Here is a 25,174-nt window from a genome sequence, read left to right on the forward strand (position 1 = left end):
CAAACAGCCTTGCACCACGAAATGGAAATTCAGCCAGAAGTTTCTTACATGGTGCTTCGGCTGACCAATTTTTCAACCATAAGATTCTACGCATATGCACCAACCCAAGTGAAAGACAAGAGATTTGGATGATAGAATCTCTGATGGCATCAACAGCAAAACATACGGCCGCTGGAAGGTTAGCCAACCCCTGGGCCTGCTGTTCAGGTAGAACTTTAAGGACCTGCTTAACATGGTCTCTTAAGTATTGACAGACTTCGATCGCTGCCACTGCAGGTTGAGCTACTGAACCTGCTAAGGAGAAAATTTCCTTCAACAGGGATTCCATTTTTTTAACAACAGGATCCCTGAGCATCTGAGCATTGTCTACAGGACAAGTCAGACTTTTATTTACGGAGGAAATGGCGTCAACGGCCGGTATCCCCCACATCTTTATAAACTTTTCTTCCATAGGATAAAGTGTTGAAAACTTTAGGCGGAAAAAAACGTTTATCTGGGTGATCCCACTCAGAATAAATGAGCTTTTCTAGCAAATTATGAACAGGAAAAGCATGTGTTGTTTGAGGAGGCTTCAGTGACCCCAAAGAAGAAGAGGGTTCTTTAACTGACTCAGATACGGGTAACTTAAATGTGGAGCGGACCAATCCAGCAAGGATCTGTACTAAGACCTTCTCTTCCTGAGAAGATGAAGAGGGCCCTTCTCCACTTGATTCCTCAGAGGAGGAATCATCAGTCCCATCCCGATCCTCTGAAAAGGGATTCTTCTCTTTTTTCCCAGAGTTCCTCTGCCTTAAGGGTCCTGGGTAACAGAGGAAGACCTAGTGCGTTTTCTTCCACTGAGTGAAGATGCGATTAAGGCCATTAATCTTTCCTCTAGTCCATTAATGGTTGAGGAAAAAACCTCCTGCGTAATGTATACAGGGGTTGAAGTGCCAGAAGCAGATGCAGCCCCTGACCCCAACGGCTCTCCCTGGCCAGCCATCCCAGGTCCTTCAGGGGGGAAGGTGCTGCAGAAGGGGGGGTCCTCAGAGCCTGAGGGAAATCCCCTAGAGCCTCTGGTTTTTGGGGTACTTGTACCTCTTCTACCCATAGTGCAAAGCAAACAAGGTGGAGATATCACAAAAATGAAACACTGACTGCTGAGTGATGTAGTCCAGCAACTTGCCACTGCTACCAATGCCCAGCAAGTGTTTCTTAGTAAATGCTGCCTAGGAGAATGCCTGTGTCCCACCTTACATGCGACCGTCAGCTCTGTGTCCCTCCATAGGCTGTGTGCACCTGAAAAGTGTGCTTCTTATAGCCTGTGCAGCCGGCGATGTGGGCGTCTAAGCACGCCGGATATCGCACTGACGCTCCGCCCCCCCCCCACCTCTGACCACCCCACCTCGTTTTTTTTTAAAAAACGTGCGCTTTCCCGCATGAGCCGACCCTCCGGGACAAGCATGGAGGGGAGGCTGGGGTGAAGGAGGAAGGAGAGAGGCCGGCAGATGATGGGGTCTGCCACACGGTAATGGTGGTGGCGGCGGTGATAGTGCGGTATACTACCGCCTCACAGACCACTGCGGCCCCTTCTAATCTTGGGGGGAATATCCCTGCAGGAAGAGCCCCCCCATCCCATCCTTCACCCATGTACCGCAGCCACGGCCACACCTGGCTGCAGTACATCGACGATGTCCTTATGATCTGGACGGGCACTACTGATGATTTGCATACCTTTATGACTCAACTAAACACCAATCAACACAATATAAGGTTGACCTATAACTTTGACCGGACCAGCTTGCCCTTTCTCGATCTATTGATTACGTTCCAAAATGGCTGCCTATCTACCTGCACGTTCCGTAAAGAAACGTCTGCAAACACCCTTTTAAGTGCCACCAGCCATCACCCACACTGGCTAAAGAATGGTATCCTGGTGGGGCAATTCTTACGAATAAAAAGAAACTGCACCAAGACCAGTGATTACAGAAGAGAATCCTTAGAACTTTATGCGAGGTTCCGCGAACGCGGTTACTCGCATAGACAAATTAGAAAAGCGAGACAAAAAGCAGCAACTAGGGATCGTGACAGCTTACTGGTGCTACATCCACATGTTTCCACTGCTTCCAAACGGACAGCATGTGACCAAACCAGGATAATCACCACTTTTGGCCCCCAATGGATGGAGGTTCGCTCCATCCTGGAAAAACACTGGGGGGTTCTTACTAATTCACCAGCATTGCTCAATATAGTTGGCACTTCACCCAAGTTGGTGGCACGCCGGGCAAAAAACCTGGGAGACATACTGGTCAAATCCGAGTTTACTAAGACTTCAGACCCTACCTGGCTAGCTGACTATCCACGAAGTAGAGGGATGTTTCCCTGCAATAAATGTCAGATCTGCCCTCTCATACATAGAACAGCTACTTTTTCTGATTCCCTGGGACGAAAACATTACGAAATACGAGATCTTATCAATTGCTCTACGTCCAGAGTTATATATATCATAACCTGCCCTTGCATAACCTGCCCAAAAATCTATGTGGGAAAGACAAAGAGGCTTCTTAAAGTACGCATCGGCGAGCACTTAAGGGAGATTAAAGACAGGGAAAAAATTCCTGATTTTCCTGATGTATCAGCCAACCTCATGTTTTTGTTTTATTTAAATCTGAAGGTAATTGTTAATAACGAGCGGCCGTATGCTTTATATGGCTTTATAGCTAGAGACAATGTTTCTTGTTAAATCACACAGCTGATTGGATATACGGCTGTCAAAGCACATAATATAAAGGTGTGCGCCGGCCTCACCAATCAAATGTCCAGGATGAAGCTACGATAATAAGCTCCAGCGAAACGCGTTGACGTCATCAACGGCGCCGTCATGATCCACCGAGCGGGTTGTGATAGGCGAGCGGAACAGCTGAGAGGTACCAGCCGAACGCCAAAGCACACGTCGACATCGATCCGAGCTGTCTTGGTGAACGGGAAGGAGCTGGGCACTTGCACATTACCTAATGCACGCCAATACCACTTGATTGCCACAGTCAGCAGCCGGCACTCTGCCGCTTCACATGCCCGCTGGATCCCGTCATTTATCCAGAAGACCCGATCCCGGATTAGCCTCCTAGGTCTACGAAGGGCGGTAATGTATGAGCGACCCTAGAAAGCATCAACTTTGGAAAATGCATATACCTGCACATTGTGATATACCGCCTTCATTGCTGCAAAACACACCGGTTTAAAGCACATCTTATATGCCCGCATTTAGTGCCTAGTTCAAGAGGCTGTTAAAGTTTTCTATGAACTGTGACATTTGTCTCCCTCAGCAAATTATCATCAGATCACCTTGATCAATCAGCGCCTCCTACACTTTATGCTCCGATCACCAACTTTTGAATGAATTCACAGTCCCACCGTTGTTGAACATCCCAGGCTTGTATTCACGTCAACCGCCCACCCTCCATCAGCGGGTTGCTAGGCAATCACCCCTGGCGACCATCCATTAGTTCCCTCTCCCCTTCCCTCCCTGCTCTCATCATATGCTCCTCAGCAGCATATTTTACCTAAAATTTACAACTTAATATATGGCTGCAACACCATTCGGTGATTGCCTTAGGCTAATTTGACTCATTAGCTGCTCATTATAGTAGCAGATTAAGTCCGGACCGTGTTGGTGCTGTTGTATGTGTGTATGTTTTATTTTTTGTCTTGTCTACTGCATTATTTTTTGATACTTGATGTCCTTTCTATCACCCACATTGTAAGCATCATCTCCTTGATTGCCCTTAATATACTCTGTGGATTTTAGCATTGTTTAATAAATTGGTAATTTTACGATACTACTTTTCGATCAGTTATTGCTGACGTAACCGCTTTTCCACTTGATATCCTTTATATTGAGAGTCCCCTTCCCGTTCCTTTCCCCTATTCCTTGTATTACTATATCGGTCATGGGTTACAGCAATGACACCACAATTGGTGTGTGATCAGACATTGATCAGTCTACCGACTGAACAACTGTTTACACAGAACCTGCTCTTTGTCCCTTTCCCCCATCCCCCCATTTTGCATAACCCCATCCCATCCTACCTGGAGCTCGGCTGGAGGAGCTGTGCAGCGTGAACACTGAGACAGACAATCAAGCGTGTGAAGGTATGTGCCCTTGGCAGCCCCCGTGGCGACAATAGGCATAGCATACATTTACTTAAAGGAGAAACCTACTAGAATTAAAAAATTCTGTGGAATCTCCATTACCTTATCCAGCTGCAGGGTTCTGCTATACAGACCCAATCTTCACCTCTCACGGTGGGCTCCGTTTGGAAAACCTTCAGAGACTGGGGCCCCCTATGGATAGGGGGATCCGCAGTTCTGGGGCTGTAAAGCACCCGGCCAAGAATAAGGCTAGAAAAACCAAATTCTGAAATGGGGGTCCAGCTCTCTAAAAAGAGAAGCGTTACAGGTAAAACCTTGTATATTCGGAAACAAGGCCCGAGTACCATCCAATTCGGCCTAGAAAGGACACTTTGAAATGGATCCGGTTCGCCTGGCTTGCCCCAGTATAGGATATAGGATATTCCCTTTGGAGCTCAGCACAGGACATCTTTACATGTCCAACACCTAAGACACTGGCGAAAAAACTGAGGTATCCCTGTAAGGGGAGGGATTATATAGGGGGTTTAACTTCCTGTTTAGGGTGTGCCAGTGTCCAATCACCTAGTGATACCCTATATAACCCATCAGTAATTACTGAGGCTCTGTGTCCCCTGATGTACGAGAAAGAAATAAGCATTTATTATTTTTTTCATAGAAACCTGCAGAGCATTGCACCCAAGATCAATGGATCACGGGTGCAATGTCAGGCTCCTGCAGAGAAGCCTTGCAGATTTCTGCCCATACCTCTGTCAGATTGAAAGCTGCAGTGCTTGTGAATGAACTATGAGGGTGATCATCAGTACCCTTGCAGTTGATTAAGAACTACAAGCCATCTTCTGAGGTGGTGGACTGGACTTGTAGTTTTCTCATTCACAGTAGACTTGTGCACAGCGGAAAATTTTGTTTAGTTTCGGTTCGTTGTCATTCGTAAAATACATAATCTCATTCTGTTATGTTCGTTATGTTATGTTAATTCATTTTCGGATAATTTGTTATTTCTGTAGAGTGTCGATATCTGTTATACTGAATCTCGAATCATGTCAAATTCATTCGTTATATCCGCTATAATTTCTTTCGTATTAGTTGAAATTCGATTTTTATGTATGTATGTATGTTGATTCGTGATAATGATTCATAGTTTGGAAAGTCGTTTGTTTATTGAATCTATTTACACACACAATGACAATATCTCTTCTCCTCTGCTTAAATACAATACAACACCCTTCTCACTCAGTTCTCAGGAATGCAGTTTGCCAATAATCCAACCTCCAGCACAAAATTAATCAGCTGATTGGACTGTAAGTTTTACTTAGAGTTGACCTTTTGTTTCATTGGATCTAACGAATTACCAAATCATGTCAAATTCATTCATTATATTCGCTATAATTTCTTTCGTATTAGTTGAAATTTATTATATTTTTATTCAGACATTTGGATGCATCCGAATGTCCGAAAGATGCAAAATTCGGCTGAATTTCGATTCGTTAGTAAACGAATTGCAAATATCTAATTCCCAAATCTCTGTAAATAAATGACATGTCTGTGCAGGACAAGTCATATAGTTACATAGTTACATAGTAGGTGAGGTTGAAAAAAGACACACGTCCATCAAGTCCAACCTATGTGTGTGATTATGTGTCAGTATTACCTTACATATCCCTGTATGTTGCGGTCAGTACAGCCGACCATTTTTCAAAATGTGACAGTGGGTGTGGGGAGAGGAGCCCATGTCCTCTGTCACAGGGGAAGGGGTTAGTAGGAGCATGTTACATGTTACACCTTAAATATGCATGTAACATAACATGCTTGTAAAGACAAACCTATCCTAAGTCAACCTGTTGCTGTCTCCTGTTTTTAGCCAAGACATGGCCTCACGCAACTCCACGCAAAATATGCTCCTTATTTATTGTCTTTAATTTATAAACTCACAGATCCACTGGAGGATTATGTTCCTCCATTTAACAGAGCATTGCATCTGACAGGCAAACTACATTTACCCCTGCCCATATCAAAAGGGCATTTTTGTTTGCACATATTCAATAAAAAAATCCATGTCCCAACACCAAAGGCGTGCGCAGGGGTGATGATGGGGGTGCCTGGGCACACCCTAATCGCCTGACATACTTGTCTAAACCTATATGAGAGGGGCAGCAGGTGACATATAGAACAACCGATGCTCTGCATTTTCCACCCTACAGCCATTGAATGCCTTCGGGAGGACGAGGAGGAGAAGCGAGAAGCGAGCATTCAGGGGCTGCATGGAAGAAAATGCAGAGCATCGGTTGTTCTATATGCCGCCCCGCTGCCCCTCTCATCCAGCCTGGTGCTGTTTCCATTGGCTACTGTTCTAGAACTGCTGGATCCGCCTCCCAGCTCCCCATGACTTCTTCGTTCTAAGTAACTGCTGCAGGACCAACCACCCAGCTTCTCCGCGGCTCCGCCCATTGAATTTACAGCAGCAGACAGATGGGGGAATTGCGTCTGGGGGACTACAATAATAGCCAGCTGATCCATTAGGAAAAACGGAGGAGGTCTCCACTGTGTGAGGAGACACGTGAAGCCTGGAGGGAGCCAGAGACACAGCAAGCATGGCGTCCACACTGAGAGCAAGTGAGTGCCACCGATCCCATCCATCCCCCCACCCAGCACTGCCACCGATCCCATCCATCCCCCCACCCAGCACTGCCACTGATCCCATCCATCCCCCCACCCAGCACTGCCACCAATCCCATCCATCCTCCCACCCAGCACTGCCACCAATCCCATCCATCCCCCCACCCAGCACTGCCACCGATCCCATCCATCCCCCCCACCCAGCACTGCCACCGATCCCATCCATCCTACCACCCAGCACTGCCACCGAACCCATCCATCCCCCCACCCAGCACTGCTACCGATCCCATTCATCCCCCCACCCAGCACTGCCACCGATCCCATCCATCCCCCCACCCAGCACTGCTACCGATCCCATCCAACCCCCCACCCAGCACTGCTACCGATCCCATCCATCCCCCCAACCAGCACTGCCACAGATCCCATCCCCCCACCAGTGGCGTATCGTGGGGGGTGCAGGGGGTGCCGTGGCCCCGGGCGCGATATTTAGGGGGGCGCCAGTATGTGTCACTGGCTGCCTCCTCCTAATTTCTAATTTTGTGTCCCCGGGCTCCGGCCGCCATGTTAAGTGTCTGGCGCCCTGTGATTGGGTGTATGGGGGTCATGTGAGGCGTAGGGCTGGCCTGTCCTCGATCGCTCCTGAAGTCCCGCCTCCGCACATGACCCCCCATAAGCCCAATCACAGGGCGCTGGACACTGAACATGGCAGCAACAGAGCGCAGGGGAGAGAAGAAAGTGAGCCGCCGCTGTGTTCTCCTCCTCATCCAGATCGATGCAGCCAAGATAAGAAGGTGAGTGAGAGTCATGTTACTGGGAGGGGGAGGGAGGGGGGGCGAGAGAGAGAGACTGTAGGCAGGACAATGTAGTGTAGTATAGTATGGAGGTCAGTGTAGTGGTCACTATGGGGGGGCAGTGTAGTGGACAGTATAGTGTAGTATAGTGGTCAGTATAGTGGTTAGAGTAGTATAGTATAGTGGTTAGTGTAGTATAGTGGTCAGTATAGTGTAGTGTAGTATGGTGGTCAGTATAGTGTAGTATAGTGGACAGTGTAGTGTAGTGGTTAGTGTAGTGGACAGTGTAGTATAGTGGTCAGTGTAGTATGGTGGTCAGTGTAGTATAGTGGACAGTGTAGTATGGTGGACAGTGTAGTATGGTGGACAGTGTAGTATGGTGGTCAGTGTAGTGTAGTATAGTGGTCAGTGTAGTATGGTGGACAGTGTAGTATAGTGGACAGTGTAGTATGGTGGTCAGTGTAGTATAGTGGACAGTGTAGTATGGTGGTCAGTGTAGTGTAGTATAGTGGTTAGTGTAGTGGTCAGTGTAGTGTGGTGTAGTGGTCAGTGTAGTGTAGTATAGTGGTCAGTGTAGTGGTTAGTGTAGTGGACAGTGTAGTATGGTGGTCAGTGTAGTGTAGTATAGTGGTCAGTGTAGTGTAGTGTAGTGGTCAGTGTAGTGTAGTGTAGTATAGTGGTCAGTGTAGTGGTTAGTGTTGTGGTCAGTGTAGTATGGTGGTCAGTATAGTGGACAGTGTAGTATGGTGGTCAGTATAGTGTAGTATAGTGGACAGTGTAGTGGTTAGTGTAGTGGACAGTATAGTATGGTGGTCAGTGTAGTATAGTGGTCAGTGTAGTATGGTGGTCAGTGTAGTATAGTGGACAGTGTAGTATGGTGGACAGTGTAGTATGGTGGACAGTGTAGTATGGTGGTCAGTGTAGTGTAGTATAGTGGTCAGTGTAGTATGGTGGACAGTGTAGTATGGTGGACAATGTAGTATCGTGGACAGTGTAGTATAGTGGACAGTGTAGTATGGTGGTCAGTGTAGTATAGTGGACAGTGTAGTATGGTGGTCAGTGTAGTGTAGTATAGTGGTTAGTGTAGTGGTCAGTGTAGTGTGGTGTAGTGGTCAGTGTAGTGTAGTATAGTGGTCAGTGTAGTGGTTAGTGTAGTGGACAGTGTAGTATGGTGGTCAGTGTAGTATGGTGGACAGTGTAGTATGGTGGTCAGTGTAGTATAGTGGTCAGTGTAGTATAGTGGACAGTGTGGTATGGTGGTCAGTATAGTGTAGTATAGTGGACAGTGTAGTATGGTGGTCAGTGTAGTATAGTGGACAGTGTAGTATGGTGGTCAGTGTAGTGTAGTGTAGTGGTCAGTGTAGTGTAGTGTAGTATAGTGGTCAGTGTAGTGGTTAGTGTAGTGGTCAGTGTAGTATGGTGGTCAGTATAGTGGACAGTGTAGTATGGTGGTCAGTATAGTGTAGTATAGTGGACAGTGTAGTGGTTAGTGTAGTGGACAGTATAGTATAGTGGACAGTGTAGTATGGTGGTCAGTGTAGTATAGTGGTCAGTGTAGTATGGTGGTCAGTGTAGTATAGTGGACAGTGTAGTATAGTGGACAGTGTAGTATGGTGGACAGTGTAGTATGGTGGACAGTGTAGTATGGTGGTCAGTGTAGTGTAGTATAGTGGTCAGTGTAGTATGGTGGACAGTGTAGTATGGTGGACAGTGTAGTATAGTGGACAGTGTAGTATGGTGGTCAGTGTAGTATAGTGGACAGTGTAGTATGGTGGTCAGTGTAGTGTAGTATAGTGGTTAGTGTAGTGGTCAGTGTAATGTGGTGTAGTGGTCAGTGTAGTGTAGTATAGTGGTCAGTGTAGTGGTTAGTGTAGTGGACAGTGTAGTATGGTGGTCAGTGTAGTATGGTGGACAGTGTAGTATGGTGGTCAGTGTAGTATAGTGGTCAGTGTAGTATAGTGGACAGTGTAGTATGGTGGTCAGTTTAGTGTAGTATAGTGGACAGTGTAGTATGGTGGTCAGTGTAGTATAGTGGACAGTGTAGTATGGTGGTCAGTATAGTGTAGTATAGTGGACAGTGTAGTGTAGTGGACAGTGTAGTATAGTGGTCAGTGTAGTATGGTGGTCAGTGTAGTATAGTGGACAGTGTAGTATAGTGGTCAGTGTAGTATGGTGGTCAGTATAGTGTAGTATGGTGGTCAGTATAGTGTAGTATAGCGGACAGTGTAGTATAGCGGACAGTGTAGTGTAGTGGACAGTGTAGTGTAGTGGACAGTGTAGTATAGTGGACAGTGTAGTATGGTGGTCAGTGTAGTGTAGTATAGTGGTCAGTGTAGTGTAGTTTAGTGGTCAGTGTAGTGTAGTATAGTGGTCAGTGTAGTGGTTAGTGTAGTGGTCAGTGTAGTATGGTGGTCAGTATAGTGGACAGTGTAGTATGGTGGTCAGTATAGTGTAGTATAGTGGACAGTGTAGTGGTTAGTGTAGTGGACAGTATAGTATAGTGGCCAGTGTAGTATGGTGGACAGTGTAGTATGGTGGTCAGTGTAGTGTAGTATAGTGGTCAGTGTAGTATGGTGGACAGTGTAGTATGGTGGACAGTGTAGTATAGTGGACAGTGTAGTATGGTGGTCAGTGTAGTATAGTGGACAGTGTAGTATGGTGGTCAGTGTAGTGTAGTATAGTGGTTAGTGTAGTGGTCAGTGTAGTGTGGTGTAGTGGTCAGTGTAGTGTAGTATAGTGGTCAGTGTAGTGGTTAGTGTAGTGGACAGTGTAGTATGGTGGTCAGTGTAGTATGGTGGACAGTGTAGTATGGTGGACAGTGTAGTATGGTGGTCAGTGTAGTATAGTGGTCAGTGTAGTATAGTGGACAGTGTAGTATGGTGGTCAGTATAGTGTAGTATAGTGGACAGTGTAGTATGGTGGTCAGTGTAGTATAGTGGTCAGTGTAGTATGGTGGTCAGTATAATGTAGTATAGTGGACAGTGTAGTATGGTGGTCAGTATAATGTAGTATAGTGGACAGTGTAGTATGGTGGTCAGTATAGTGTAGTATAGTGGACAGTGTAGTATAGTGGTCAGTGTAGTATGGTGGTCAGTATAGTGTAGTATAGTGGACAGTGTAGTATGGTGGTCAGTATAGTGTAGTATAGTGGACAGTGTACTATGCTGGTCAGTATAGTGTAGTATAGTGGACAGTGTAGTATAGTGGTCAGTGTAATGCAGTATAGTGGACAGTGTAGTATGGTGGTCAGTATAGTGTAGTATAGTGGACAGTGTAGTATGGTGGTCAGTATAGTGTAGTATAGTGGTCAGTGTAGTATGGTGGTCAAGTGTAGTGTAGTATAGTGGTCAGTGTAATGTAGTATAGTGGACAGTGTAGTATAGTGGTCATTATAGTGGACAGTGTGGTATGGTGGTCAGTATAGTATAGTCAGTATAGTGGTCAGTATAGTATAGTGGTCAGTGTAGTGGACAGTGTAGTTCTCAGTGTAGTGGTCAGTATAGGAATCAGGTAGGTCAGTACTATTGTATTTGAAGGGACTCAGGGATAGCTAAAAGTCCGCAGGTGTGGGGGGGGGCGCAAATTACTTGCCTTGCCCCGGGTGCTGACAACCCACGCTACGCCACTGCCCCCCACCACACTGCTGCCATGCCCCCCAGCACTGCTACTCATTCTATCTCTCCCACTCAGCACTGCCACTAATCCCTGATAAGAAATATTTTAAAGAATTACACGTGATATCAACATTTGCCTTGTTCCTTATATGTTTTTTTTCTAGCTAAAATGGTGCTGACTTATTGTTTATGCAATCTGCTTAGTTCCGACCAACACCTACAACAATATTTAAAGAACTAGCACAAGTTTACCATATTAGGGCATATTGTGTAAAGGACACTGTCTTTGACAATAAAGCTGACGATGCACCATGAGTCACCAGTGTGCCTTAGCCAATGGTAGCTTGCCAAATACTGTTATAAAATGACATGTGTAAAAGGGTTCTGGGTGACTCTGCTGAATTTCCTTGCTGTGAACAGAGTTCATCCAAATGTACCGGTACATTTGTAATAAATCTGTCTTCTAATCAACATGACCGGAGTTGACTGATCAGTGAGAGAATGGAATTTTACCGACATCATGGTCCTTTCGAGCCGGAAGTAAGGATTAGGTGGTGGATCGAACGGTTCCGTCCAAAATATCGGTGAGTATCAGACTCCTTCTCGCCGAGACCTAGGTCCTCCCACTCAAGTTAAGTGGTAAAAAGAGGCTGGTCGGTTCCGGGATCCACACCTGACTTCTACTCCTGGACTTCTGATCCAGTCCTCCGAGTCTGTGAAAGGTAAGACAGATTTTTTTTCTTTTCTCTTCTTTTCTTTTCTCTTCTACTTGAGGTGATTTGGGTTTTTATTAAGTATGCCGGCACTGTATAAAAGATCAAAGTGATACAGGGGCCGAAGACAGAGGCACTTGGGGACGTTGCCTATGGTAAATAGACGTAGCCCGCTGTCTAAGACAGATTAAAAAAATTGAAGGTACCGAAAGATGATAGATGATTGTGGCCCATAGATCGATCGTTTTTCTCTTTTTCTCTCGAGAGCAATATTTCCTGCACTGTTCCTTTTGCTGCATTTGTTAAATCATGAGACTAACTCTCGCTCTTTCCTCCTCATGTTTAACATTACTGCTAACTTTGTGTGGGGAGTCTTATATTTTTGCTTTTCTGTGATCCAAGGGTTGCTAGTCTGGTGGTTTACAGGTTGATAAAAGGCCTGCTTATTAATCTGTCTGGCTGCAAACTTGTGGTTAAAAAAAAAAAAAAACTGGACTCACTCACTCCTTTCCCCCCCTCCTCACGGACACCTAAGTGCACTTCCTCTTTTTGTGTGTGTAAAAAAAAAAAAAAAAATTCTGATCAGAACGTTAAGAATACTGTTTGTTTTGACCAACTGTACTTTGTAGTAAATAAGGTAAAGGTATAAGTTGTTTTTTATGTATATGTGTGTGTGTATGTATGTGTATGTGTATGTATAGATATATATATATATGTATATATATATATATATGTATATATGTGTGTATGTATGTATATATATATATATATGTTTATTTCCTGTTTGGAGAGTTTAGACTTTGTTTGCTGTTTTATATAGATTCTGGCAAAGTTCGAGAGTAGAATTACCAGTCTTGTATTCTAAACTCAAGGAAAAAAACAGAGACATGGGGAATAGTTTCCCCATTAGAAGGAGATAAGAAATGTATGCATAGCAAATAACCAAAATCTGTTAAATATTGTGCTAAGTGGGAAAGGAAGTTGGGATTCAATGGTAAACTAACTGTGACCCAAAGATAAAAAAAAAAGAAATTTGGATTAGAAATGGTGGAATACTAGTTTGAGAAGGAGAACAAAAGAGAAATGCCAAGCCCAACTGCCCCTAGTGGACAAAGAGACAGACAAAACGGTCAGCCCCTAACTATAACTGTTTTTAAACCATGGACTGAGAGTGACGTGCAGAAGGCTACTGAGCATATTAAACATCCTAAGTTTGGGGCCCCAGAAATCATTGAAAATATGGAAGGTCTGAGGAACAGTTATAGGCTAAACGGGGTCGAAGTGGAAAGGGCTTTAAGGAGGGTTCTAGGATCAGATTGGGTATCGGTAAAGGGAAATTGGGAACCCTTGTGTAGACACAGTGCCCCCTCAACAAAGAGGGGAACCACTGGCCCTTGATAGCAAAGATTTGACAGATAGATTGACTGCCTTCTATCAGAGATGCAATCTCCGATGGGTATAACGAACTGACTGGCAAAAGATTAATATGACTGTAAAGGAAGACAAGGAAAGTGTCAGTGATTATCTAAATAAACTACAAGAAGTTTTTAAAGTGTTCTCTGGGCTCCCCGAAGCTGAGGATGTGAATAGTGCATATCAACAACAGCTAAAGATAGCTTTTGTTAATGGATTAAAACAGGATCATAAGGATTACATTGTTAAAAACTTGGTTACTTACTGAGCTGCATCAGTTTTAGATGTTTTGCAATATGTTAAGCATTCTGAGAAGTATTTGAAAGTGATGGAAAAAAAAATGGGAAAGTAAAGTTTTTGTGCAAGGTGATGAAGGAGATACCCCCTTAAGAAGGAAGCAGAGGAGGGTATAGCCCCTGCAATAGAATGGTACAGGATTTACAAGCTGCTAACCAGGCAGTTATACCAAGGGCATAAGGTAAATAAAACTAAACTCCAGTTGTGGTAACAGCAGGTCAAATACTTAGGGTATAATATCTCAAAAGAAGGTCGACACCTGGATGAGGAGAGAATTTGAGCCCTCCACCAGGTGCTGAAGCCAGAAACAAAGAAACAAATGATGTCTTTTTTGGGCATGACAAATTTTTGTAGAGCTTGGATTTCTGGGTATTCAATACTGACCGCGCCCCGTTGGTCCATACATTTGAGCCCAGCATGACACCTTTCCTGTATAACAATACTTTTACGACAACCTCACTTAACAATATGGGAAAGTACCGTTATCTAACCCTGACATGACACTTTTTGTTGATAGCTCCAGTACGAAAAATCCAGATGGCACAAGTGTAACTGGATATGCAGAAGTGACACATGACAGAACAGGAAATCATAGAGATAGATCATACAGTCCTTACTGATATACAGCAGAATATATCCCCTGGGGAGAAACAATATTGGAAAACAAAAGGTTGCACAATAATAGATAACATCTACACATCACCTGAAGGAAAGCTGGTATTGCCAAAATCCTTATTTAGGTATGCAGTAGTATTGACACATGGAGTAACTCATGTGTCAAACAGGGGGGTGACTGAGATGTTAAATAAGGTATGTACAGCCTATGGTTTCACAAACTACTAAAAAAAAAACTTTTTGTTCTCAATGCATTATATGTGCAAGACACAATGCTCAGGGAGGCATAAGACCACGGAAAGGGAAGTTCCCCACACCGCAATATCCATTCCAACACATTTGCATGGATTTTATTGAATTAGACAAATGTGAAAAGGAAGAAATATTGTTTGGAAATCATTGATGCATTGACCACATGGGTAGAGATATAGTGCTGACGCCTTAACAGTATCCAAAGCCTTACTAAAAGATATCATTTTGATGATTTGGGATACCAGAGAAGATTTATAGCGATAAGGGTCCACATTTTGTAAATCAGACTATAAAACACCTAACAAAAGTGATGGGTATAGAAGTAAAAGAACGACTGTGCATATCACCCTCAGCCAGCAGGGCTCGTAGAAAGACATAATGGGATATAAAAGAGCAAGCTAAAAAAGGCTATGGAAGAGACAGGGAAAAATTGGATGTACTGTCTCCCACTAGCTATTTTAAGCATGCACAACACCCTCACTAAAGAGGGGCTGAGTCCATTTGAAATGATGTATGGTAGACCTTATAAAATACCTTTATTACCAAATGAAACCCACACAGAGGAAGGGGAAAGAACCTTAGCAGAATACATGTCAAGGTTATTAAAACAGAAACAAATTAACCAAGAGTGTTCCATTCCAGAAGAAGAGCCCATAGGAGAAGACAAAGTACAAATCGGGTGCTCATCAAGGTGATCAAAAAGAAGCATTGCCACTCCCCTAAGTGGGACGGGCCATATCAAGTACTCCTTACTACTCCCACTGCAGTAAGAATTGCTGAAAGGACTACTTGGATTCACCAATCCCACTGTAAAAAGGTAAATATAGGCAGAGTAGGGTCAGAAAGACTGAAGGAGGGGGAAAGTCCAAATACAAAGGGAGGCAGATAAAAGGTCTGCTTGTCTCAACCTTGGTGAAGAAAAGGCCCTATCTAGGCCCCCCTCACTTCAGATAGGATGGTAGGGATTTTGTTCCTCGTGGGAGTATTGGTGACTCTAGGAGAGGCCTCTATACGGGGAGGTAGGAGACACGGGAGGATAGTGGAACCAATCAATTGGGAAGAGACAGGAAGAGCATTGAACCTCACCTTTGTTGAAGGAACCACCAGTACTATACAGGTGGATTTCTGCCAGATGACAGATTGTGGAGATAAGGTAGAAGCAAGTAAACTGACCTGGGCAGATAAATACGTGTGCTACCTGGCTGGAACTACTGGGTGTACTACTTGGGATTCAGGCATGTGGACAACTGCAGCCCAGGAGTGGGGGTATGAGATCCCAGCAGCAGGAGATTTAAAGAATAGATTAACCATAACTAAAGCGGCCCACTCTCCCTGTACAGAATCAAAGAATTGCAATATATTATTGATTTCCCTGAAGGACCCAAAACTAGAAGATCAGAGGTTATAACATGTAGGAGCTTGGATATCAGGAACTGACCCTTTGGGAAAATTCTTTCTTGAAGTCAAACCAAAGAATGAGACAAACAAGAAGAAAGAATTAGATAATGAGGACCGACTTAAAGTAGAGGTATTAGGATCCACAGTGAGATTCACCAATCTCACAGTGGAAGAAGCTATAACATTAGAAACAGGATACCAGGATAAGAATGAATGGCTTGAATGGTTAATCTATACTGCTAACAGTGCATTTTCCCTTAAATAACAATACAGATCTAGATGGTTTAGAGTGTATGCTAAAGCTATATCAAAAAACATACAAACCTGACACCAACACTCCCTGTCACACATTAAGTTTATTGTTTCCCCAGGTTCAGAGACCTCAGATACCCCCTGCTGTCACGGCATACCCTGGCAACTTTACTTGTTTTGCACTTCCGGGGAATGAGAGTGGCAAAGATTTGGGGTCTTTACCGGATGACTACTGCATGGAGAGGATTAACAAAATAGTAAAGGGAGAGGGTGACAACTGGGTTGAGCACAACACCCAGAGGGCGGACGTCTGGTGGTTATGCGAAGACAAGAGGCTCAGAGCGAGCATCCCAGCCAATTCCCGAGGGGATTGTGCCCTGGTACAGCTGGCAATGCCTCTGCGCTTACTGTCAGAGTCCCCTTGGAAGACGGGTCACCGGAGGAGCAGAAGGTACACCTCTCCTGCGGGGTCTTTTGACCCCCAGATCTATATAGATGAGATTGGGGTTCCGCGTGGAGTGCCCAGCGAGTTCAAAGCTAGGAATCAAGTGGCAGCTGGATTTGAGTCTCTTCTCTGGTGGGTGACAGTAAATAAAAAATGTTGACTGGATTAACTATATATATAACCAACAAAGGTTTGTAAACTACACCAGGGATGCAGTTAAGGGATTGACAGAGCAATTAGCCCCTACCTCTCTGACGGCATGGCAGAATAGGATGGCATTAGATATGGTCCTAGCAGAAAGAGGAGGGTTCAGTAAAATGTTTGGTGGTATGTGGTGCACCTTTTATTTCTAACATTACAGCTCCTGGAGGAACCGTGACTAGAGCCCTCGAAGGATTGACAGCTTTATCGAATGAATTAGCAGAAAACTCAAGTACTGATGATCCATTCACAATTTGGCTTGAAGGTTGGTTTGGGAAATGGACTGGACTTGCCAAGGTCAAGGACTTGCTAAGGTCCGAAAACCCAGTTGTGGAACGGACCTGCACTGAAGTAATAAATTGGGGAAGCAAATATAGATATCAGAGGAGGGAATGATAAGAAATATTTTAAAGAATTACAAGTGATATCAACATTTGCCTTGTTCCTTTTATGTTTTTTTTCTAGCTAAAATGGTGCTGACTTATTGTTTATGCAATCTGCTTAGTTCCGACCAACACCTACAACAATATTTAAAGAACTAGCACAAGTTTACCATATTAGGGCATATTGTGTAAAGGACACTGTCTTTGACAATAAAGCTGACGATGCACCATGAGTCACCAGTGTGCCTTAGCCAATGGTAGCTTGCCAAATACTGTTATAAAATGACATGTGTAAAAGGGTTCTGGGTGACTCTGCTGAATTTCCTTGCTGTGAACAGAGTTCATCCAAATGTACCGGTACATTTGTAATAAATCTGTCTTCTAATCAACATGACCGGAGTTGACTGATCAGTGAGAGAATGGAATTTTACCGACAATCCCATGCCCCCCAGCACTGCCACTGATATCATGCCCCTCAACACTGCCACTCATCCTACCCCCCAGCATTGCTACTGATCCTTCCCTTGCCACTTATCCCCCCCCCAGTACTGCCACAAATCCCCCACACCACAACCCCCACCACTGCCACTAATCCCATCAACCCCCAGCACTGCCAATGATCCCCCCAACCTTGCCACTCATCCCATTCCCCCAGTATTGCCACTGATCCCATTACCCCCCCCCCCCACCACAACAACCACCACCCCTGACTCCTTCGTTCTAAGTAACTGCTGCAGGACCAATCACCCAGCTTCTCCGCGGCTCCGCCCATTGAATTTACAGCAGCAGACAGATGGGGGCATGGCGTCTGGGGGACTGCAATAGCCAGCTGATCCATTAGGAAAAATGGAGGAGGTCTCCACTGTGTGAGGAGACACGTGAAGCCTGGAGGGAGCCAGAGACACAGCAAGCATGGCGTCCACACTGAGAGCAAGTGAGTGCCACCGATCCCATCCATCCCCCCACCCAGCACTGCCACCGATCCCATCCATCCCCCCACCCAGCACTGCCACCGATCCCATCCATCCCCCCACCCAGCACTGCCACCAATCCCATCCATCCCCCCCACGCTACACTGCCACCAATCCCATCCTTTCCCCCCACCCAGCACTGCCACCGATCCCATCCATCCCCCACCCAGCACTGCCACGGATCCCATCCATCCCCCCACCCAGCACTGCCACTGAACCCATTCATCCCCCCACCCAGCACTGCCACTGATCCCATCCATCCCCCCACCCAGCACTGCCACCGATCCCATCCAACCCCCCACCCAGCACCGCCACCGATCCCATCCATCCCCCCACCCAGCACTGCCACAGATCCCATCCCCCCACCACACTGCTGCCATGCCCTCCAGCACTGCTACTCATTCTATCTCTCCCACTTAGCACTGACACTAATTCCATGCCCCCCAGCACTGCCACTGATCTCATGCCCCTCAACACTGCCACTCATCCAACCCCCCAGCATTGCTACTGATCCTTCCCCTGCCACTTATCCCCCCCAGTACTGCCACGAATCCCCCACACCACAACCCCCACCACTGCAACTAATCCCATCAACCCCCAGAACTGCCAATGATCCCCCCCCAACCTTGCCACTCATCCCATTCCCCCAGTACTGCCACTGATCCCATTACCCCCCCACCACAACCACCATCAATACCACTGATCCCATCAACTTTCCAACACTGCCACTGATCCCATCCCCTCCAGCACTGCCACTGATCCCATCAATCCCCTAGCACTGCCACTGATCCCCACCCCCCACCACTGCCACTCATCCCACTCTAGTACTGCCACTGATCCCATTACCCCCCAACACAACTGCCACTGATCCCATCAACCCCCTAGCACTGCCACTGATCACCCTCCTTCTCCAGCACTGCCACTGATCACCCTCCCCTCTCCAGCACTGCCACAGATCACCCCCCCTCTCCAGCACTTCCACTGATCACCCCCGCCACCACTGCCAACTGATCCCATCTCCCTCCTCTCTCACCCCCACTTTCTCCCTCTGACCAGCTCTGCCATAAGATGTAAAATGTATTGAAATATTAAAAATTGTTTTAACACATTTCAAAATGTTTGTTTACATTTATTTAAAAGTGTGTGTCTGTATATATGCATATGTATATGTCTAATCCAATAGGCTGCACACGCCTATGTATGTCACCATGGTCCAACTCGGATTCAGTCTCTCGGGTCAAAAATAAGTCCCTAATAGAACATGTTTGGTACATCAGGCCGTAAAGGTGCCCAACTAGATTTTTTCCAACGATCCTTCATTTCTTCTTACCTGTTTGCAGTTCTTTTAGTTGTCCATTCAATGCTTTGAATTTCCCTTGGTGATCTTCACATACTGAGGAAAGAGAATTTGATAATGTTTAAGGATTCATACTAAGGGCAATGAAGTCTTTTCTATGCCTACTGAAAGAAAATGTACTCCATGATTTTTATTTACTTTAATAATTTGGCTGCTCTTCTTAGATTATGCACCTATCAGCTTATTCCACCAAAAGTCCAGGTCGGGGGCAATACATTTTCTTAACGGGCCACATGAGAAACTGGAACGGTTGTGGAAAGCCAGACTTAATTCTGCTCAATATTATGTTTGGACCTTGGAAGGTCTGTAAGTATGTAAACATATAGAAAAGAAACACCCGTCACTAGGCATAATAGGTACTACTGCTAATAAAATGGGTCTCTTTCAGATGGGCGGTTGGAGGAATGGTTAAAAATGGGCACTGAGCCGTGGTTTGACTGCCCCCTGTCTGCCCACCCAAACTGTAAAATAATAGTAGAATGATAGCTGGGGGGAGGTTCAGTTGTTCTGACTGGACGTCATATGACAACCCTCAGAACAAGCCGCTCACAGCGCGGCGATTGGTGGTGCAGTGACACACCGCATCTCCGATCTTGATAAAGAGCCTATGACGTAGGTTCTTTGCCATGTGATCAGCTGCGTCTAATCACAGCTGATCACAATGTAAATAGGAAGTGCCAGTTATCGTCTTTTCTCTGCTGACTCTGACAGCGCGTGAGTAGAGGAGAGCCGATAAGCGGCTTGGCTCATGGGGGGATTTTCACTGAATATCAGTGCAATGATTATCAGTGCAGCCCCATCAGCGATGCCTTCCAGTGAAGCCAATCAGTGCTGCCTGCCAGTGCCCATCAGTGCCGCCTATCATTCCCTTATCAGTCCTGCCTATCAGTGCCCATAAATGCCGCCCATTAGTGCTGCCTATCAGTGCCCCTCAGTGCCTATTACTGCTGCATATTAGTGCCTCCTCATCAGTGCACATCAGTGAAGGAGAAAAAAAATACTTATATACTCCAGTATAAGTCGAGTTTTTCAGCACATTTTTTTGTGCTGAAAGTGCCCCCCTCAACTTATACTCGAGTCAAGCACTTTTCTGCAGCAAAAAAATTCATTTTCCGAACCGAATTTGGGGCCCCATATCTCAGGGCCACTTGGTGCTAGGATCCCCAAATTTGGTATGCAAACCCAGGGGAATTGGTACCATAACATATCCAAAGCTGAAGTTCCTAGCCCTAAGTGGCTCCGACATACGGGGCCCCAAAATCGGTTCAGAAAATATCATTCTCTGCTGCAGAAAAGTGCTTGACATTTTCTGAACCAACTTTGGGGCCCCATATCTCAGGGCCACTTGGTGCTAGGCACCCCAAATTTGGTATGCAAACCCAGGGGAACTATAACCATAACATATCTAAAGCTGGGGATCTTAGCACCAAGTGGCCCTGAGATACGGGGCCCCAAAGCCGGTTCAGAAAATCTCATTCTCTGCTGCAGAAAAGTGCTTGACATTTTCTGAACTGATATTTGGGGCCCTGTATCTCTGGGCCACTTTGTGCTAAAAACCCTAGCTTTGGCAAGTTTATGGTGTTAGTTCCACTGGGTTTGCACACCAAATTTGGGGTTCTTAGCACTAGGTGGCCCCGAGATATGGGGCCCCAAATTCGGTCAACTGTGTCCATCTGCAGCAATGTCATTTCGGGACCCTTTGGGTTCAGAGACCCCAAATTTTGGCTGCATCTATGAGGCATCTAGGAACCCTTAACTACCGAGTTTGAAGTTTGGGGGACCTATGGCTGCAAATGGGCACAGTGAGGCATGCAAATGGGCACAGTGATGCTGCAAATGGGCATTGTTGACCCTCTTTTCCACTTACAGTAGCTGTGCATTTCTCACCCTCGTCTTATACTCGGGTCAATAAGTTTTTCCCATTTTTTTGTGGTAAATTAGGGCCTCGACTTATACTCGGAACGACTTATACTCGAGTATATACGGTATTTACAAAATGTTATAACAAAAACTAAGAACACAATTTTTGGTCTTTTTTTCTTGGTTTAGCAAAAAATAAATAAAAATAAATTACTCAATAGTGATTAAATACCACCAAAAGAAAGCTCTGTCTCAAAATTGTCATTCAAAGTGCATATATAGGTAATATTAACTGTAAGCGCAAGTACAACAATGCATACAATATTAGGGATGTATGGGCTAGCTAGGCATTTAGTCCATAGCTATGGTACTGGCAGTCCAGGGGTTAAGTTGGTAACTGACAGTTCAAAGTGTATAAAACCTAGTATAGTGGCTGATCTGAAGGACGGCTGCTGTCCTGGCTCTGTAGTAGGCAAGAAAAGGGGTAGAGAAGGGAAGCGCCACCTGAGTGCAGTATTGGTTTGTACTTTAATGACACATCATATGGTAAACACTTACAAGAAAGACATAATTAAAAAGCTCATCTGTGGATGGGTGGTCCGTGATGGATTCCTCGAGTCCCGATCCGGATGGTGCTGCAGAGGTGTGGAGCTGCGGATGGATGGTTTTCGGCCAGGGGTTCTTCCTGTGCCCTCTCTCTACCCTTTTTGTCAATTTTATGCCTTTTAGTATTTATTGTATTATTTCAGTACGGCCACAATATTATTATTGATGGAACAATAGTGACTTACCACTCGTACACTATGGTTTTGTTGTACACTCTTTTCCATTTGTGTTTCCCCGCTCATAGTACCCCTGTTCATTGTTTCTGGCCATATTCAGCATTGCGCCATTTTTTTGAAGGAGCAGCTGCTCCAAGCGCGTAGCCTATCCACTGCCAGACATTCCCCTCGGTGAAAGCCCTCCCCCGGAAGTGTACCTGGAAGCTGTCGGATGACCCGTGACATCACGCTTGTGCTCTGTGTGCTCCACGCCGTCCCCAGCTTCTCCCCCCGATTGCCACAGGAAGAACCCCTGGCCGAAAAACCATCCATCCGCAGCTCCACACCTCTGCAGAACCATCCGGATCGGGACTCGAGGAATCCATCACGAACCACCCATCCACAGATGAGCTTTTTAATGTCTGTCTTTCTTGTAAGTGTTTACCATATGATGTGTCATACTAATACTGCACTCAGGTGGCGCTTCCCTTCTCTACCCCTTTTCATTCAAAATGCGACAGCGCTGAAGGCTGAAAATTGGCCTGGGCAGGAAGTGGGTGAAAGTGCCCTTCAATGAAGTGCGGTAGGTTAAATTAGGCTTTGAGGAGGTGATATTACACCTCCTTACCACCTGTCAAATGGCCTCTGAAAAGCACTATGACTGGAAGGAGGGAGCCTGAGATTACTACAGTGGGGATTTCATCAGATCCTGATCTGGAGTAAGGAACAGGTGTACGGCTCCTAGGATTTGCAGCTTGCAGGTGCCAGGAAGAACTTGGCCAGCTACCAGAGTGGCTTGAGATTGTTGGGATGTCTCTTAGGCAATTCTTTCTGATCAGAACTGAGCCTTTCAGCTGTACTGCTCAGCTCCTCGGGTTCTATCCTTCCAGTTCTTGCAGCTCTCCACACAGACATCTGTAGGAAGCTGACAAGTTTAGAGAGGCATGCTGACATTGGAGGCATCGATGGGGAAAGCCAAAGGGCTGGATGTGACCCTGGGGCCATAATTTGCCCAGTTTTGCTTCAGATCATTATGTGTTAGCAATGTGGATCTGCGTCACAGTACACCTACTGAAGGCCGTAAAAATGGCTGTAAAATGGACCATTTTATATTAGCCTGACCTGAACCTGTGCTACACCCATACAAGCAAAGTAACAGGTTCACTTAGCTCCCCACTCCCTTCCTTATATTCCCATAAAATCTGCTCCGGTCAAGAACCAGAGCCAAGTAAATTACCTCGTACATCCAAGTATGGGAAAGCACGTGACTTCCATGATGCAGCAAAGGGTGCCCAGTGGTGCTAAATCGCAAGACCCCAAAGCTGTCATATTGAGGAACAAGTCCTTAAGCACTGTGCAACCAGACCAACAGAGACCTTAAAATGTAACTCCACTTCTGCTGAGTGAAAAAACATTACCCTCTGGATGACCAATGTACTGTACATGGCAAGGGTTGCGACACACTTGGTTGTAGCTCCTAAAGTAATAGCTGTTGAAGAGTTCCCCTCATTTCCTATCTGATAAAATATTGTCTGCAGAACAAGAAGTGGGGATGAATCTTTATTACAAAAGTCCCAGAAATCCCAAAAGGGGTCTCAACCCTTCCCCACTCTATGCAAAATTAATAAAAGACATTTTGGCTAAACATAAGCTTTAAACAGGGTTTTGTTCATTACAAAAGCGTAAATGATGTGTCCGAGGAGTGAACAGCAGCCCCCCCAATATCTCTACCCCAGGGGGGGGATAATTCTTTAACTTTATGTATCTTGTCTGATTTAGAACTTTTGGAACAGTGCCAGGAATGGAACCATTATAGTTGGGCAATCTTTTAGAGTCAGTGAACAACAGACATGTGCAGAATGGAAACATTTATTTCGTTTCAGATAGATTTGTTATGTTCCTAATTTTGATTCATTATGGAATTCATTTAGTTTGGTTTCGGAATTAGTTTTGTTTCTTTTCGTTTTCCTTAAAATTTGTTTCCTTTATTAATTTTCTAACGAATGCCAACTTTTTAGAACGATCGGAATTTGGATTGGTCGAAAAAATAATCGACCGATTCAAATTCTGTGCAAAGATATGGCTACTTGTTAAGCTGTGGGCTGAAAAGCCGGCTGCCTGCGTCCTTAACAAGCATGACACATCATCTGTCAGCGGGCTTCCCCACTGACAGATGAATGTAAAGAAAAGAATGCTGGCATTGCCCAGTAATAGAAAAACATATAAAAGAATGACGTGGGGTTCCCCCTAAAATCTATACCAGACCCTTATCTAGACAAGCAGCCTGGCAGGTCAGGAAAGGGTGACGCCCCCCCTGTCCCCCCCAAAACCATACCAGACCACATGCGCTAAACATGGGGGGAACACATGCCATTTTTTTTTTTTTCTTGGCGTGGGGTTTCCCGTAAAATCCATTACCAGACCCAAAGAGCCTGGTATGGACTGGGAGGGGGGCACACGCCGTATTTTAAACATTTTTCTTTTGCCTGGCAACGCCGACATTCCTTTTCTTTATATTCATCTGTCAGTGGAAAAGCCCGCTGACAGATGATGACTCACTGTTGTTAAGGACAAAGCAGCTTCCCAGCCCGTTGCTTAACAACCAGCTATTCTTCACACAGAATTCAAATCGATCGTTTTTTCGAACGTTTCGAATTCTAATTGTTCTGAAAAGTTGGAATTTTTTAGAAAAGGAATAAACAAAATGAATTTAACGGAATTCATTACTATTCGTTACTATTTCATTTGGAGATTTGGATACATCCTAATCTCTGAATAACCAAAAATTTGTCCGAATTTGTATTCGGACCGAAACAAATTGCACATGTCTAGTGAACAAGGGTTGAAGGGATTTCCTCTTTAATAGCAGCTTCTACCTAACAGTTATGGCAAAGTGGGGGGGGGTTCAGGTTAGACAGACCCTAAATTGAGTCACACAGGGGAACCCTCTTATGCCCCGTACACACGGTCGGATTTTCCGAAGGAAAATGTGTGATAGGACCTTGTTGTCGGAAATTCTGACCGTGTGTGGGCTCCATCACACATTTTCCATCGGAATTTCCGACACACAAAGTTTGAGAGCAGGCTATAAAATTTTCCGACAACAA

The 25,174-nt window shown here is 45.3% G+C and overlaps 1 protein-coding gene across 2 annotated transcripts in view; it reads right to left on the reverse strand.

Moving 5' to 3' along the window:
* Nucleotides 1-25,174, reverse strand: part of LOC141106433 (pulmonary surfactant-associated protein D-like) — a 42,597-nt gene that overhangs the window by 11,840 nt on the left and 5,583 nt on the right. The window contains exon 4 of one of the 2 annotated variants that reach the window (XM_073597213.1): nucleotides 19,420-19,473. In XM_073597213.1, the coding sequence (XP_073453314.1) occupies nucleotides 19,420-19,473 (54 nt within the window). Of the gene's footprint in view, nucleotides 1-19,419; nucleotides 19,483-25,174 lie in introns of both variants that reach the window. The other variant, XM_073597212.1, reaches the window with a different exon arrangement.

Source organism: Aquarana catesbeiana, linkage group LG08, assembly GCF_042186555.1.
Source record: "Aquarana catesbeiana isolate 2022-GZ linkage group LG08, ASM4218655v1, whole genome shotgun sequence".
Taxonomy (NCBI): domain Eukaryota; kingdom Metazoa; phylum Chordata; class Amphibia; order Anura; family Ranidae; genus Aquarana; species Aquarana catesbeiana.